Below are 15127 nucleotides of genomic sequence, written 5' to 3' on the forward strand. Positions count from 1 at the left end.
ATAATTTTTAAAATGATAAATGCAAAACCAACGGTTTTGGACATACAAGATTTTCACCCGACAACGGCGATATCTGAACTGTCACTGGAGTAGCGGGAACACCACCGTCGCACCCTGCAATGTTGTGGCCCTCGGCTTGGTACCCTAGACATGATTTGGCCCTTGAGGAAAACTAATTGGGGAACCCTGATCTAAAGGAATGAACAAGAAAACCTACCACATAGCCCAGTGTTGGGAATTTAACAATACAACTAATATTACTTGGGTACTACTGAGTTTAGCTTTGCGTGTCACAAGTCATGAATAAGGCATAAGACGCAGACGGCTACTTCTATTTGGTTTAATGGGTTTACTAGTGAGTACAGTTCCTTTTAGTGAGTATCCAATCTACTCTGTGGCCATAATGTGCTAATGGTTCTTGGTGTTTAATCTCTCATCACAGAATGATTAATAAAGCCTGCGGCTGTGCCTTGGTGCATCTTAAGAGACATGCCTGTTAGGCACATTTAACGCCATTAATCCATCTGTCCACATTCCACCCGCCACCACGTTAGAAGAATAGATCTGCAGAGGTCACCAAAAACTGCCACTATGGTGTGCCTACTGTATAAGATATGCAAATGACATAAACCAGCATTTTTACACAGGTTGGTGAACTGTATTGGATGTGCGTGTGCGTGCGTACATGTGTGTGTGCATTAGGGATGGGAACGATATGAAAAAGTCATAGCCTATCACGATTATTGTAACAAAAGAAATCGCGATTTACGATATTATCGTGATAATCAAAATCCATTATCCTGGCGCCAAACATTTGCCAAAAAACAGCAGATCTACAAGCTCACAACGCGTCGCATTGCGACGCGTTGTGAGCTTGTAGATCGGCTATTTTTTGGCAAAGACATTTGATAGAGAGTGAAAAAGACTGTATCAAGTACGCATATTATAAGTACCTTTTACCAATTATAGAGGGTTTAACAGATATGCAGCTCTGCAAATAAAAGGTGAATTGGTGAATCCCAGTGCATGACGGAGGACGATATCACGATATATTAAATCTCCACCATACGATTATCGTAAGTGTTTTTTATCACGATAAACGATAATATCGCGTATCGTCCCATCCCTAGCGTGCGTGCGTGCGTGCGTGCGTGCGTGTAGTAGTACATGGTGCATTTGGGAGAGATTGAGGGGAGCATTCATACATCTGTGCATTGTGTATTCATGCAGTGTTGAAGCTCTCTCTCTCTCTCTCTCTCTCTCTCTCTCTCTCTCTCTCTCTGTGGGTCCAGTGTGGGTGGAGCGCCACCATTCCCTTCCTTAATCTTAATGAGATTTTTGTTCCGAGTGACAGCGTCCTTCATAGCTGACTGGCTGGCTGAATCTCATCTGACTGTCCTCCCTCTTTTCTATTTGCTTCTGTCTGTCTTCTTTTGATTTGATTTCAATTATGCCAATATTCCAAACGGCACGGCGGTGTGATATGAATCCCATTAACATCCCCTGTAACAACACATCTGTACGGAATGGGAAATGGGTCAAATGTTGTCTTTTGAACGCATTCGCTATGGTTTCCCTCAACCTGGTGTCCAACATTTGTGGCCTTGTAGTTAGAGTGTCCGCCCCTTAGATTGGGAGGTCAGGGCTTGGGTCCAGGTCACACCAAATACAATAAAAATGGGACCCAGTGCCTCCCTGCTTGTGTAACGGAGGTGATCCGAACCTCCCCACCCGGCTTCGAACCCGGGTGAAAATCCAATATCTTAACCATTACTCCAAAGGGATATCCCTATGGAACAAGGGCAGATACTAGACTTTTGAGGCTTCAGGCTGGGGCTGGGACTCTCCACCACACTCACCCCACTTTGACCTCCTCCTCCTTCGGGGAAGCCCGGATCCGGGTCACGGCACCATTGTGACGGAGGTGATCCGGACCTCCCCACCCGGCTTCTAACCCGGGTCTCCCGCGTGAAAATCCAATATCTTAACCATTACTCCAAAGGGATATCCCTATGGAATGAGGGCAGATACTAGACTTTTGAGGCTTCAGGCTGGGGCTGCGACTCTCTCCGCCACACTTGGCACTCAGCATCAAGGGCTGGATTGGGGGGTAAAGGTCTTTGCACACTGCTGCGTTTTTCGGGCCGAATATCAGAGTGAATTTCAGAGTGCGTGAATAAAAAAATCAACCTCACGTTATGTCAATCACGTTTGCACACTGCCGCCCGTTTCATATTTATTTTCGGACCAGGGTTGATTTTTCCCGATTTTCGCAGCCGTCGCACTGAGTCCCTTGCTCTCTCTCTCTTTCCTCTCTCTCTCCCTGGCCTACGGCTTTCGGATTTCCAAAACGCAACGAAAACACGCAGTGCAGTGTGCAACCACCTTAAGCCCTAGCTACCCTGGTAAACCACCCTGGTTTGCAGAAATCGCATTTCATTTGACTTTTAACTAAGACCTTTTAATACCAAATTGTCAAATATTACGTAAGAAAGAGGCAAACATTGTTAAAATAGCCGATCTACAAGCTCACAACGCCCTGCAGTGGGCTAGGCGTTGTGAGCTTGTAGTTTGGCTATTTTCACAATATTTATCTGTGGAACCCATGCAGTCAAACTAAAAGAAATGCCTACAATTCCAAGTGCTTGTCAGGGGAGGGGGGCAGTCACCAGTTCAAATATCATTATTTTGGGAGGTCACTGAAAAGTTTGGGAACCCTTGACTTACTACTGATGTGTGTGTTGTGAGCTTGTGGATAATGGATTGTATGACAGTATGTCACTGGTTCTTAAGCATCGCGTGGCTGTCGCTGAGAGTGTGTTTACTTTAAAAGTAGGGCAGCTGTCCACGGCCGATCAAACAGCGTTCCTCCCGTACAGACCCGTTTGTGTTATGTTTTATTGAAATGCCATCTATCATTCCCCCCACCTTGCGGAGGGACATTGTGAATGTCATCCAGTGCCTTTGAGGTGACCCGACCCGCTGCCATCCATCACCGCCAAATGTCATTAATGTATCCGTGAAGGGCTTGAATTGACCAGAGCAGACTTGATGACAGCGGGCTATCTGTCATATGACAAGTGGCCGCCGGGCAGAAGAACCTCAGAGACAGTGGAGGAAGAAGTGCAGGTATTGGGTAGCAAGTGATATATGTTTTGTTTAAGTAAGTGTTAAATAGCTCTATATTCTGATAGTTGGCTACTCATTGCTATAGAACAAGGGTCTTCAACATGGTCCTCAGAGTCACTACAGGGGGTCCTCCAAATCTTTGTGTGACAGAAACCTTTTTTCTCCTTTTTATATGAACCACTTGAACCCTAGCGTCCATATTCTGAGAACTGTAGCCAAAAATAGCAGATCTACAAGCTCACAACGTCTCGCACTGCAAGGCGTTGTGAGCTTGTAGATATTTTCGGCAAAGATGCTTGGTGTAGAGGGGGAAAAGAGCAGACTAAAGTACAGAGTAAAAGAGTTTATTAGGCTCAAGTGGTTAAATATCTGAAAAGACAAATTGACATGAATCCAAATTACAACAAGGTAGAAGAGAAGTCAGTTCACATTGCAAATGGTTTGTTTCAATGTAAGTACAGTATATGAGACAGTGTACATTACAGTATCAGGCAAGGGACAAATCAAACAATCTGGAGATCGAATTTGAGACAACCTTTTCAGTTTCTTTCTTCATGTTTTCTTCATGTTTCTTCTTGTTTTTCTGCTTCGCGTTTTGCCTTTGCTCAAGGAAGTCTTTGCACTCGTACAGCTTGTTAATCCTCAGAATGTCGATTTCAGACATGCCCTTTCTCTGGCCGATCTCTACGTTGGCGTTTGGGATGGGGGTGATGCTGTCTTGTCCGGACCGGATAGAGAAGGCCGTTTTACCGTAGTGCATGATAGAGGAGTAGTCATAGGGGGTGTCCAGGTTGTTGGCGCTCTGCTTGTAGAAGTTGTAGGCCATGTCTCTGTTGATGTTGTCCCAGTTGATGTGGACATACTCGTCGCGGTCGCTCCTGTTGTGCTCGTGATAGAAGCCCAGGGCATGGTTGATCTCGTGCTGGATGATGCCGTGGTACAGGCAGCCCATGCGGTTGAGAGAGAGTGCTTGCTTGCCTCCTGTTTTGCCATAATTAGACCAGCAGCCATCACTGTCCTCAAAGCTGATGTAGTCGTCCTCATCCTGACGTGGCTCAAAGCGGACACAGGTGCTGTCATGGTAGGCCTGCATGGCTCTTTGAATCTTCCTCTTGTCCCATTGGTGGAAGTCGCTGCTCACCGTGTAGGGGATCGTCACCGAGCCGTCGGAGTGTTTCTTCCACAGGCACTCGTTAGACCAACAGCGCATGGCGTTTCTGGTTCTGGGAGCGACCAGGTCCCCCTCCACAAGGATCTGCCTGGAGCCGTTGTTGGAAGACAGAATCATGGTGCCGATGTCCGCCTGGACTCCAGATTCACTTCTTTCCTCCAGGATGGGATGGGACTGGGAGAGGCCCAGCAGTAGCAGGAGGCTGAAACAGATCTTCATCTTCAGGGTTCTTCAGAGGTCACTGACGGTGTGAGAGGATGCTGGGAGCTTGGTGAGTCTACTGAGTCCTTAGCTTTTATACTGACCTGTGTAGGTGTGTCATGGAGGATTAAGGGCTGTGTCCCAGACCGCTAAAGCCTAAGCAAACCTGTGAGGGCAGCACTCCTCAGACCAACCCACTGTTTCTACATGGTCTGTCATTAAAAACCTGTTAAGCCCAAGGGGGGTCCAGGGGAAAAATCCGCCTAAAATTTATGTCCAAATTGGAACAGTTGTGGACACAAAACTACAATGATTGTGGCTACTCTTGACCCACCATATGTCAGCTAACCTCTGAAAATTCACAAATGCAGTGTTAAACATTACATTTCTCTTACCAAATTGTCCTGCTGTGATCACCTATAGGAAAAGATGATTGAAAAAGACCTCCGCCTATGGAATATTTGCCTTCTGAATAGTGAGTGAGCCTCAAGACCTCATTTAAAACATATATAGTGAATAGAGAAATTGTTCACCAAGGTGTCATCAATTGATAGGCAAAATTGTATGAATATATTCCAAACAAGTCTCACCATACAGCGAGAGTGAATGGAAACACTATACCGGGTATCTCACTCACTGTGCACAGAGGCAACAGATAAGCACAAACAATATGTGGACTTAGGCCAAGGCTACACGGAGCTGGATATTTGTGAATCTAGACATTTTTTGGTGCTGTTGGGGCTTGTAGCCACACAAAGCTGGATATTTTGGCAGTGAATCTGGATATTTTTCAATCCGGATAAATAAGTGGAGACACTGAAAAATATCCGCTTCACTGGATCCGTGTAGTCATGAAACCCGGATATCTCTGAAGACTTTACTGTGTGTGTGTGTGCTTGTTAGACTTAGATATCTTTGTCGTGTGGACCTAGATATTTTTCTATGTGGATATCTGAAAAACCGGGATATATGAAATATCCAGCTCCGTGTAGCCATGGCCTTAGAGAGAACGAGACAGCCCGGTGCTCACCGTAGACACAAAAGTAAACAATGTTAAAATAGAAAAAGTTGCTCCTGGATCAGACAAGGTTAATAAGGATCAGGGGAGCAACCTTAAAAATATAATATGTGGACTTATCTCATGCCCATGTACCCTAAACAACCTGCTCAATATTGCTTTTACTGTTGGAAAGCATACATTGTGAAAATAAATTAGTGAAAGCATACATTGTGAAAATAAATTAGACTGCACCTCTAACGAGGAGCAAACTTGCGCCTTTTATCAAGTTATCTTTCCTGTAAGTTTTCTTGTAAATCCTTTAACATAGGTGCTTTTAAAAATAATAATAAGAGAAAGAGAGGTAAAGAGAGAGAGAGAGAGAGAGAGAGATGGAGGTAAAAAAAAGACACAGGTAAAAAAACATAAAAGATAATAAATAAATAATAATTAAAAAATTTATATCAGAATAATATAACATCAACAGTCACATTGATTGTTTGCCATTTAAATATACGTGATCTAAAATAGTTCCACTATCTGTTGTTGGAATATTAACTAACTGTTTGAAACCATAAGTAAACATACATTGTTCAATCTGTTGTCCATTATTATTATAAAGATTATAATAATAATCTTTATACCTGGAGAGATATATAAACCCGGAGAGATAGTCTCCGGGTATATATCCTCTGCAGGTATATATGGATATATATACCCGGAGAGATCTCTCCGGGTATATATCCTCTCCAGGTATATATGGATATATATACCCGGAGAGGTAGTCTCCGGGTATATATCCTCTCCAGGTATGGATATATATATGGATATATATATACCCGGAGAGGTAGTCTCCGGGTATATATCCTCTCCAGGTATATATGGATATATATATATATTAGGGCTGGGATGCGATTAAAAATTTTAATCTAATTAATTACAGGCTCTGTGATTAATTAATCGCAATTAATCACATTTTAATCGCACATCGATATTTGACCTGAGAAGCATTTTGTTTCAAGTAAAACACATTTTGTTGTACGAGTGAATCAACAAGTGAGTTTTTTTAATCTAAATTTCGCATCCACTGGGCCAAGCAAAGCGCTCTGATCGGCTACTTCTCCCTTTGCGTTTGTTGTCTCTTCTTGGTTGGTGCATCGCTATGATCAGTATGCCCGAAACTGAAGGTTTTGTGGTGCAAAAACTAAGTGCGATTAAAATGCGTTAATTTTTTTAATCGCGTTAATTTTCTGTAATTAATTAATCGCAATTAATCAGTTAAAGTCCCAGCCTTACCCGGAGAGATAGTCTCCGGGTATATATCCTCTCCGGTTTATATATATTATATATTATATATATAATAAAATATAATATTATATATTATATATATTATATATATATATATATATATTATATTTAAGTATTATATATAGTATATTTCAGTGTTCCAATGTGTGCCTCATATTTCTTATGGGCGCATATTTCTTATTTCTTATTGTGCTGTTAAACAATTAAACGATATGGAATCTATGAAAAGGTTGTGTGGGTCCTTGCTTCATCTCTCTCTCAGCTAAGGGTGTCTTGGCCTGAAAACGTTGAAGACCCCTGCTATAGAGTGTTTGTTCAGTGACAGGAGTGTCCTTGCTCTAGATCTAGCTCTTTGGTAAACATAACACCCTTAACCCTAATCCCCACCCATAAGTTCATTTGATCCTATCAGGAGAGAGAACTCAAACAAGATAGCCGGAATTGGTGAAATTGGAAGTGATGACGCAAAGAAATGAGCTGACAATTTAAGCTCATAAATGGGTGCTTTCCTATTGGCTGAAAATATGCAACCCACCTTAAAAAAAATGTTTCTGTTTATTAAAGAAGAGAGACAGAAATACCCCTATTACTGAACAAACAACGATATAGTGCTTTAACCTTTTAACTTTTTAACTGTTTTGTTTTCAGAAAATATCACTTCATTTAAGGAAGAGCAATGCCACAATGAAGAAATACTCTGCTACAAGTTCTATTAGATTCTTTTCTTGAGTAAAAGTATTGGCATCAAAATATACTTGCAGTATGTGCCAAGACTGTTAGACTGGCTATTGTTGTTGTGCAATACCGGCGCACAACTAAGTAGAAATCGTAACAGTTTTGGACATATTGTATGAGGTTTCCACCCTCAGTAGGAATGCCTTAGGCTAAGGGTCTTCAACGGGGGTCCGGGACCCATAAGGGGTCCTCAGAGTTACTACAGCGGGTCCTCCAAGTCTTTGTGTGATAGAAACCTTTTTATATTAACCACCCTAGTTTCCATATTCTGAGAACTTTAGCCAAAAATAGATCTACAACCTCACAACGAGCTTGTAGATCGGCTATTTTTGGCTAGGAGGTTTGGTGTAGAAGGGGAAAAAGAGCAGACCAAGTACAGAGTGAAAAGTCAAGTTTATTAAGTATTGACGGTTCAAGTGGTTAAATATCTGAAAACACAAATTGACATGAATCCAAAATACACTGACGATTGTGCTGTCAAACGATATGGAAAACTATATGGAATCTATGAACAGGTTGTGGGGGTCCCTGCTTCATCTCTCTCTCAACTAAGGGGTCCTTTGGCCTGAAAACGTTGATGACCCCTGCCTTAGGCTTCAGAGATTCTTGTTTGCTCAGCGCCACACAGTGTGTATTTTATCCGTAGGACTTGAGTTGGCGTGGATCAGTTTGCGGCAGGTTCATGATTGACCAACATATCGTCACTGTCGGGCAGAAACCTTGTATCTCCAAGTTTCAAATGTATATGTTCTTTCATAAAGTAAAGCCCTTCTTCATCATACAAGACTGTCGCACAAGACACAACTAGTGAAAACAGCCGATCTACAAGCACACAACGCCTCGCACCGCGAGGCGTTGTGTGCTTGTAGATCTGCTATTTTCACTTGTTATTTCATTTTTAAAATGATAAATACAAAATGAACGGTCTTGGACATACAAGGTTTCCATCCGACAACGACGATATTTAATGCCATTTCACCGTACAGCTTGCCTTCCGTCAGGACTTGTAAAGTGGTGCTGATGGTGATCACCGTGATGTGTCACTGTGATGTTCCCGTGTAGGGCAGCGAGCAGTGCTGGGGGACAGGGACAGTGATGTTGTGTGTTGACTCTGTGCTGAGTGATTGATGACTCTCCACGTTGTACTGCTTTGATTAAGACGCCTGTGATTTATCACCACTGCTCACAACATCATTAAACTCTCCATATATACACACTGTTGTCTCTCTGATGTCTGATCCCTGTGCGTGCGTGCGTGCGTGCGTGTGTGACTGTGTGTGTGTTATTTCCATACATACATACCAGGGACGTGCTGGGCCCCTGATTCAGCCCGGGAAAAAGAGTTGGAGAGGCCCTCATTGCGCGCTATAGAGAGAGATCTCTCTCTATAACGCTGCTGCTACTCAAAGATTTGCCATTTCAGATCATGATAAGTGACAAGCCAGTGGGCCAATTACATGAGTTATATTTCGTCGTTGTCGGGTGGAAACCTTGTATGTCCAAAACCGTTTGTTTTGTATTTATCAATTAAAAAATGAATTAAATTAGTGAAAACAGCCGATCTACAAGCACACAGCGCCTCGCACCGCGAGGCGTTGTGTGCTTGTAGATCTGCTGTTTTCACTACTTTTGTGCGACGGCCTTGTATGATGAAGCAGGGCTTTGCTTTGCGAAAAAATTTACACATTTGAAACATTTGAATGTACACATTTGAACCAAAATGGAACGAAGGCCGACATTTTATTTAAAATTTGTATAGTTGGCCCGCTTTTCCCAATGGCCAGCACGTCCCTGATACATACAGTATTGTGAAGGTATAAATCTGAAGGCTTCATACTCAACAGCTTTCTTTTTTATTAGGGCAGGAAACATCCCCTTGTTGCGCGTGAGGCACTTATTAAATGATTTTCTATCTGTGATGGATGTGTTTGCTTTTAACTGTAATTGCCTGGAGTGTCTTCACTTCTTTGTTTGCCGTGAAGCTATACCGGTATGCCCCGGTAAATAGATTGTATCTCCTGTGAAAATGCATTGCCTGCCGCGGCGTGCTGGTTCAGGTCTGTGGGTTTTTGGGTTCGCCTTGGTGTCTTCAGTTTGACAGAGTGGAAGAAGCGAGATAACGGCGAACCCCGCGACGAGGGCTCGAGATTCCATCTGAAATGTGTTTTTTCTTGCGTCAATACACAGCTCATCATAAATAATGGACAAAGATTCGGGCTTGCGTTTTGGCTTTCACGCGGTAGTGAATCGCTCAACATTACAGAATTAAAAATGTCACAATGTAAAATGACAAATGAGAATATTTCGTTGCCCAACTGTTGTCGGGCCACGACTGTCGGTTTGACGCAAGAGAGCAACATCTTAGATCAGGGGTCTTCAACGTTTTCAGGCCAAGGACCCCTTAGTTGAGAGAGAGAGATGAAGCAGGGACCCCCACAACCTGTACAGATCCCATACAGTTTCATCGTTTGACAGCACAATCCTCAGTGTATTTTGGATTTATGTCAATTTGTGTTTTCAGATATTTAACCACTTGACCCGTCAATACTTAATAACCACTCTATACTTAATTAGACTGCTCTTTTTCCCCTTTTACACTAAACCTCTTCTACAAGCTCGTAGATCTGCTATTTTTGTTCTCAGAAGTTCTCGGAATACGGGTAGGTATAGGGTCCAAGTGGTTAATAAGAAAAAGGAGAAAAAAGTTTGCATCATTTGGAGGACCCCCTGTAGTAACTCTGAGGACCCCCTAGGGGTCCCGAACCCCCTTTTGAAGACCCTTGTCTTAGATGTTTCCAGTGATGGACAGTAATGAAGTACATTACTATAATGTACTGTATGTTTTGAGTATCTCTGTATGTATGGTATTTAGACTATTTACTCGAGTATTCTTTTTTTGAGCTGGCCTACATCTTGGCACAAGGGCACTCAAAGTTTGTTGCACGCCCAGGGTCACATTGGCCAAGATTCGCGGGACGATTAACGAAATTAACACATGAAAATATCGCTTATGACTTATGAGACATATGCTTTTGACCCCAAGGAAGGACACAGACTTTCAAAAATACATTATGTGTTGACCAATTACCAATCTCCATTTTAATACAGCAATGCATTCATATTCAAAAGAAAATATCGTCGTTGTCGGGTGAAAACCTTGTATGTCCAAAACAGCTGGTTTTGCATTTATCATTTTCAAAATGATTTGAACTAGTGAAAACAGCCGATCTACAAGCACACAACGCCTCGCACCGCGAGGCGTTGTGTGCTTGTAGATCTGCTGTTTTCTCTACTTTTGTGCGACGGCCTTGTATGATGAAGCAGGGCTTTGCTTTGCGAAAGAAGGTATAAATTTAAAACTTGGAGATACGAGGTTTCCACCCGACAACGACGATATAAATCTTGTACTTCTTTATTTAAGCAAGCTCTCCCAATACCTTAACTCAAGTCAATACCTTAACCTTTGACAGGGTATCTTGCACTGACTCAAGCACTAGCGCTGATTACTCTGTCCATCACTACTTCCTTAGATGTTTCTAAGAAGCAAAGATGTTCAGTAACACTACATACATCTTCCTGGTGTGAGGGGGTGGGTGGGGCATCATTACTGGTTTGCACTTTGTACTTCCTGTTTCTGATGGGCTGGGCCCCGCTGCTCGCCACTTCCTGCCTGAGGGGTGGAGGGCTTCACCGTGACCTTGCCTCGCATGTTTTGTTTCCCCGCTGTTTGGTCCCCAGACAGGAGTTTTTCTAAAGACGGAGGGAAAGGCATAAGATGTGGATCAAAACATTCTGATCGTCGTACAACAGAAAAGCTGGAGGTCTTCTGCAGTGTTTTTTTTTCTTTATTTTTTGCTTGTGTATTTGTGTCATCACTTTCATAAACTGTGTTTCATGTGTATAAACATACAATGTTATTGTGAATTCAATACTATGCTATTAAAATAATAAATTAATATATTCGTGCTTTTATTTTAAACATGCATGTACAAGTGGCCTTACCACTGCCATTTATAAACATACCTTATTAACTGACAAGTTGACAACCAATGTCAATACTATCAATCTATAACTAACAATCTGTCATTTGCACAATAATCATGTACAAGCTATTCAAGACATTATTATTTTTCTCTTTCTTTTTTTAAAATAAAAATATATAAAAAAGTTTTTCTTCCACAACAATTTCGGGGTATGCAGTATCCCCGCGGACCCCCTGTTGAAGACCCTATGACAATGATTTTGAAACATCATTCAATGCCATTCATGTTGACATGAACATGTTGACATCTAAAATCACTGTATTACTCTAACACAGCCATTGATGGTCAGATGAAGTTGTCGGGGGGGATAATGTTTAAACTTTGTGGCCGATGTTGACAATGGACAATGACATTGTACTAACACTGGCACGGTCCTTTAACCCTATGCAGATTTCTATCACTATAGAATGTTATTAATATTAAGTGTGATGTATTTTTCCTCTCAGACTTTTCCTTCACACTTTACTGTGGCTCACTGTGTCTTTCCAGGGCACTAGAGGAATATTACCACAAGCAGGGACGTGCTGGCCATTGGGAAAAGCGGGACAACTCCCGAAAGGCCGGTTCATTCCCGGCTGGTCCAGGCCGGCCATTAGGAAAAAAAATAAAAATAAAATGTCGGCCTTCGTTCCATTTTGGGGGCTGGGTGGCCAACAAAGTAAATTGTCACTGTTGGGCAGAAACCTCATATCAAATTTGTAGATTTTTTCGCAAAGCAAAGCCCTGCTTCATCATACAAGGCCGTCGCACAAAAGTAGTGAAAACAGCAGATCTACAAGCACACAACGCCTCGCACCGCGAGGCGTTGTGTGCTTGTAGATCGGCTGTTTTCACTAGTTTTTGGACATACAAGGTTTCAACCCGACAACGACAAAATATAACTCATGTAATTGGCCCACTGGCTTGTCACTTGTCATGATCTGAAATGGCAAATCTTTGAGTAGCAGCAGCGCTATAGAGAGAGATCTCTCTCTATAGCGCACAATGAGGGCCTCTCCAACTCTTTTTCCCAGGCTGAATCAGGGGCCCAGCACGTCCCTGACCACAAAGAAAGCCATAAGATGCTGGAACGGAAATTTCCTCTCTGGCTATTTCAACAGAGTTTATTCCTGCTTGCACTTCCTATTTCCTGTCCTCCTCATTATGCTTCCTGCTCCGCCATTCCTCCTGTTCCTCCGTCACTATTGTGTCCCCCTCCTTGATGAAAGGAGATTGCGTCGGGAGACAACATCCATTCTGTCAGCAGTCACCCAAGAATTTCCTCCAATGAATCGGACGCCCCACGGAATGAAGTGGCAATCACCAGTTCATGCTTGGAATTCCCTATTCAAGTGTTAGTAGATGTCAGTTCTAAGAAGCCACCTGGCTCATAATATAATTTTTCAAAGATGTGTTTGCTGCTGTAGAGGAACCCAACCGAATGACGTTATGCACATTGTACTGTTGTTTGTCTACACCAGGGGTGGACAACTTTGATGATGGCGAGGGCCATTATATTTCCACCTTCACTCCAGAGGGCCACATTGCATATTGCTACGTCCTTCTTTGTCATTAGTATATCATACAAAGCAAAAATAGCTGCGATGCGTTTTGAGCTTGTAGATCTGCTATTTTAGCTTCTTTTGAATTGGAATCGTGAATTATCTGTTGTTATGTTTTAATTGGAATCCTGAAATGTAACATTTTGATTTAATTTCAAACGCATTTAGTTATATACTCATGTTAACTTTACCAGTAAGACTCCCTAATCGGGAGATAAGCGACCGTTGGTCGCTTATCTCCACAAATAGGCCAAAAGTTTGTTTTACCAATTATTACACTCTATGTGAACATTTACATCAACAAATCCCAAGTACTGGTTTTTAGGGGTGTAACGAAGGCTCTCAATTGCGCTCAAGACATACGGGCAGTTGACAGTTTGCCATGGTTACTCATTGAAGTTGAATCTCCATATATGGAGATAACCTACGCATCACACTAAGTCTGACCTCACCAGCCCATATTTGGGCATGAGCAACTTATGTCTCCATATATGGAGATATGATGACATCACACAGTCCTCAGCCGATGATGTGGCGTGATGTCATACAATACACAAACGAGCCCTACAGTATAAAGGGGCAATTCTTGCCAGGAAAGAAGCATTTCTTCGACTCAGACCTTATCGCCAGGGTTGGCTTATCATAGATAGATAGATACCTTTATTATCCCAAGGGGGAAATTCAGTTGTCCAGTAGTAGCACAGCAGTATACAGTTATTTACAAAGTTACAGAGACGTAAGAAAAAATAGATAAGAGGGAAAGAAACAAGAGAACAAAAAAAAGAGCAGTACAGTACCAATAAAGAGAAGGTGCATCAATAGAGGGGGCGAATAATATATAAGTATATATACATAAAGTGTCTTGCAAAAAAGACCATAGCAGTCAATGCTAGTTAGTGCAAACAAGTATCTCACTGTCATTGTTAAACAAAGCAAAAATAATCAGAAACTACCAACACAAACTAATAGTGCAAAGTCAAAAAAAATCAGTGCGAAAAAAGAAGAAACTAGGAAGCGTGTCACCGCAAGACGCACATGAGCACTCTTCCTGGACGGTCCTTTTGGGTCAAAGTCAATACAGCAATAGTTCCTTAGAGGTCAATGTCAATACAGCAAAGGTTCCGTCAGTCTAAGTTAGGAAGGGAGACCTTTTCAAGCGTCCGTTATGTGTCTCGTTGTACAGCTTAAGGGCAGCCGGTACAAAAGATTTTCCTAATCTCTCACATCTCCGTCCTGGGTAGGTAAAGCGGTCGTTTCCTCTCTTACTCCAGTAACTGGTGATCTCTAGATGGAGGGGGTGGGAGGAGTTCTCCAAGATGGAATCCAGCTTCCTCGCTGTGCGCACACTGGTTACTTCCTCCACCCCCTGCAGAGAGGACCCGACGACAGAGCCTGCTTTCTTCACCAGTCTGTTTAGGTTAAACGTGTCACCTGCTCTGTTGTTGCCACCCCAACATGTTATACCAAAAAAGAGGACACTTGCCATGACAGACTGATAGAACATCTGTAGCATCCTATTGCACACCCCAAACGATCTCAGTCTTCTCAGGAGGAACAGCCTGCTTTTCCCCTTGCTGTGAATCGCCTGTGCATTGTCCGACCAGTCCAGTGAACTATTCAGGTGTACTCCGAGGAATTTGTAGTTATCATCACATCCAACCATCTCCAATACTCGGCTAGTTCTCCCAACAAGACTTCAGAGCCTTCCATACGATTCAAGGCATCTCGGTTAAGTTCTTACCGGACACCACTGCGTCGGTTATCTCCATATATGGAGGGATGTGTTGGTTATCTCCATATCTGGAGATTCAACCTTCAACGATTTTGACATCTTGTTACTAATCTGTCGGTAGATAATGCCGGTCTTATATAAGGGTCATTTGTGTACGGTGTGATGTCATACTGATGTCAGCAGTGTGATGTCATACTGATCATACTGATGTCAGCAGTGTGATGTCATACTGATGCGGAGATATGAGCAGGGCAAAGGTGTGACGTGTGA

The 15127-nt window shown here is 42.6% G+C and overlaps 1 protein-coding gene across 1 annotated transcript; it reads right to left on the reverse strand.

The window, feature by feature from the left end:
* Positions 1 to 3616: 3616 nt before the first annotated feature.
* LOC308286822 (hatching enzyme 1.2-like) lies at positions 3617 to 4519 on the reverse strand (the record flags this gene model as incomplete). Its single annotated transcript, XM_080727945.1, has 1 exon — positions 3617 to 4519. One exon carries the CDS (start codon positions 4517 to 4519, stop codon positions 3617 to 3619), a length of 903 nt encoding a protein of 300 aa, XP_080584071.1.
* Positions 4520 to 15127: the final 10608 nt, after the last annotated feature.

This window comes from Nannobrachium achirus, assembly GCF_963921795.1.
Source record: "Nannobrachium achirus genome assembly, chromosome: 6".
Classification (NCBI taxonomy): domain Eukaryota; kingdom Metazoa; phylum Chordata; class Actinopteri; order Myctophiformes; family Myctophidae; genus Nannobrachium; species Nannobrachium achirus.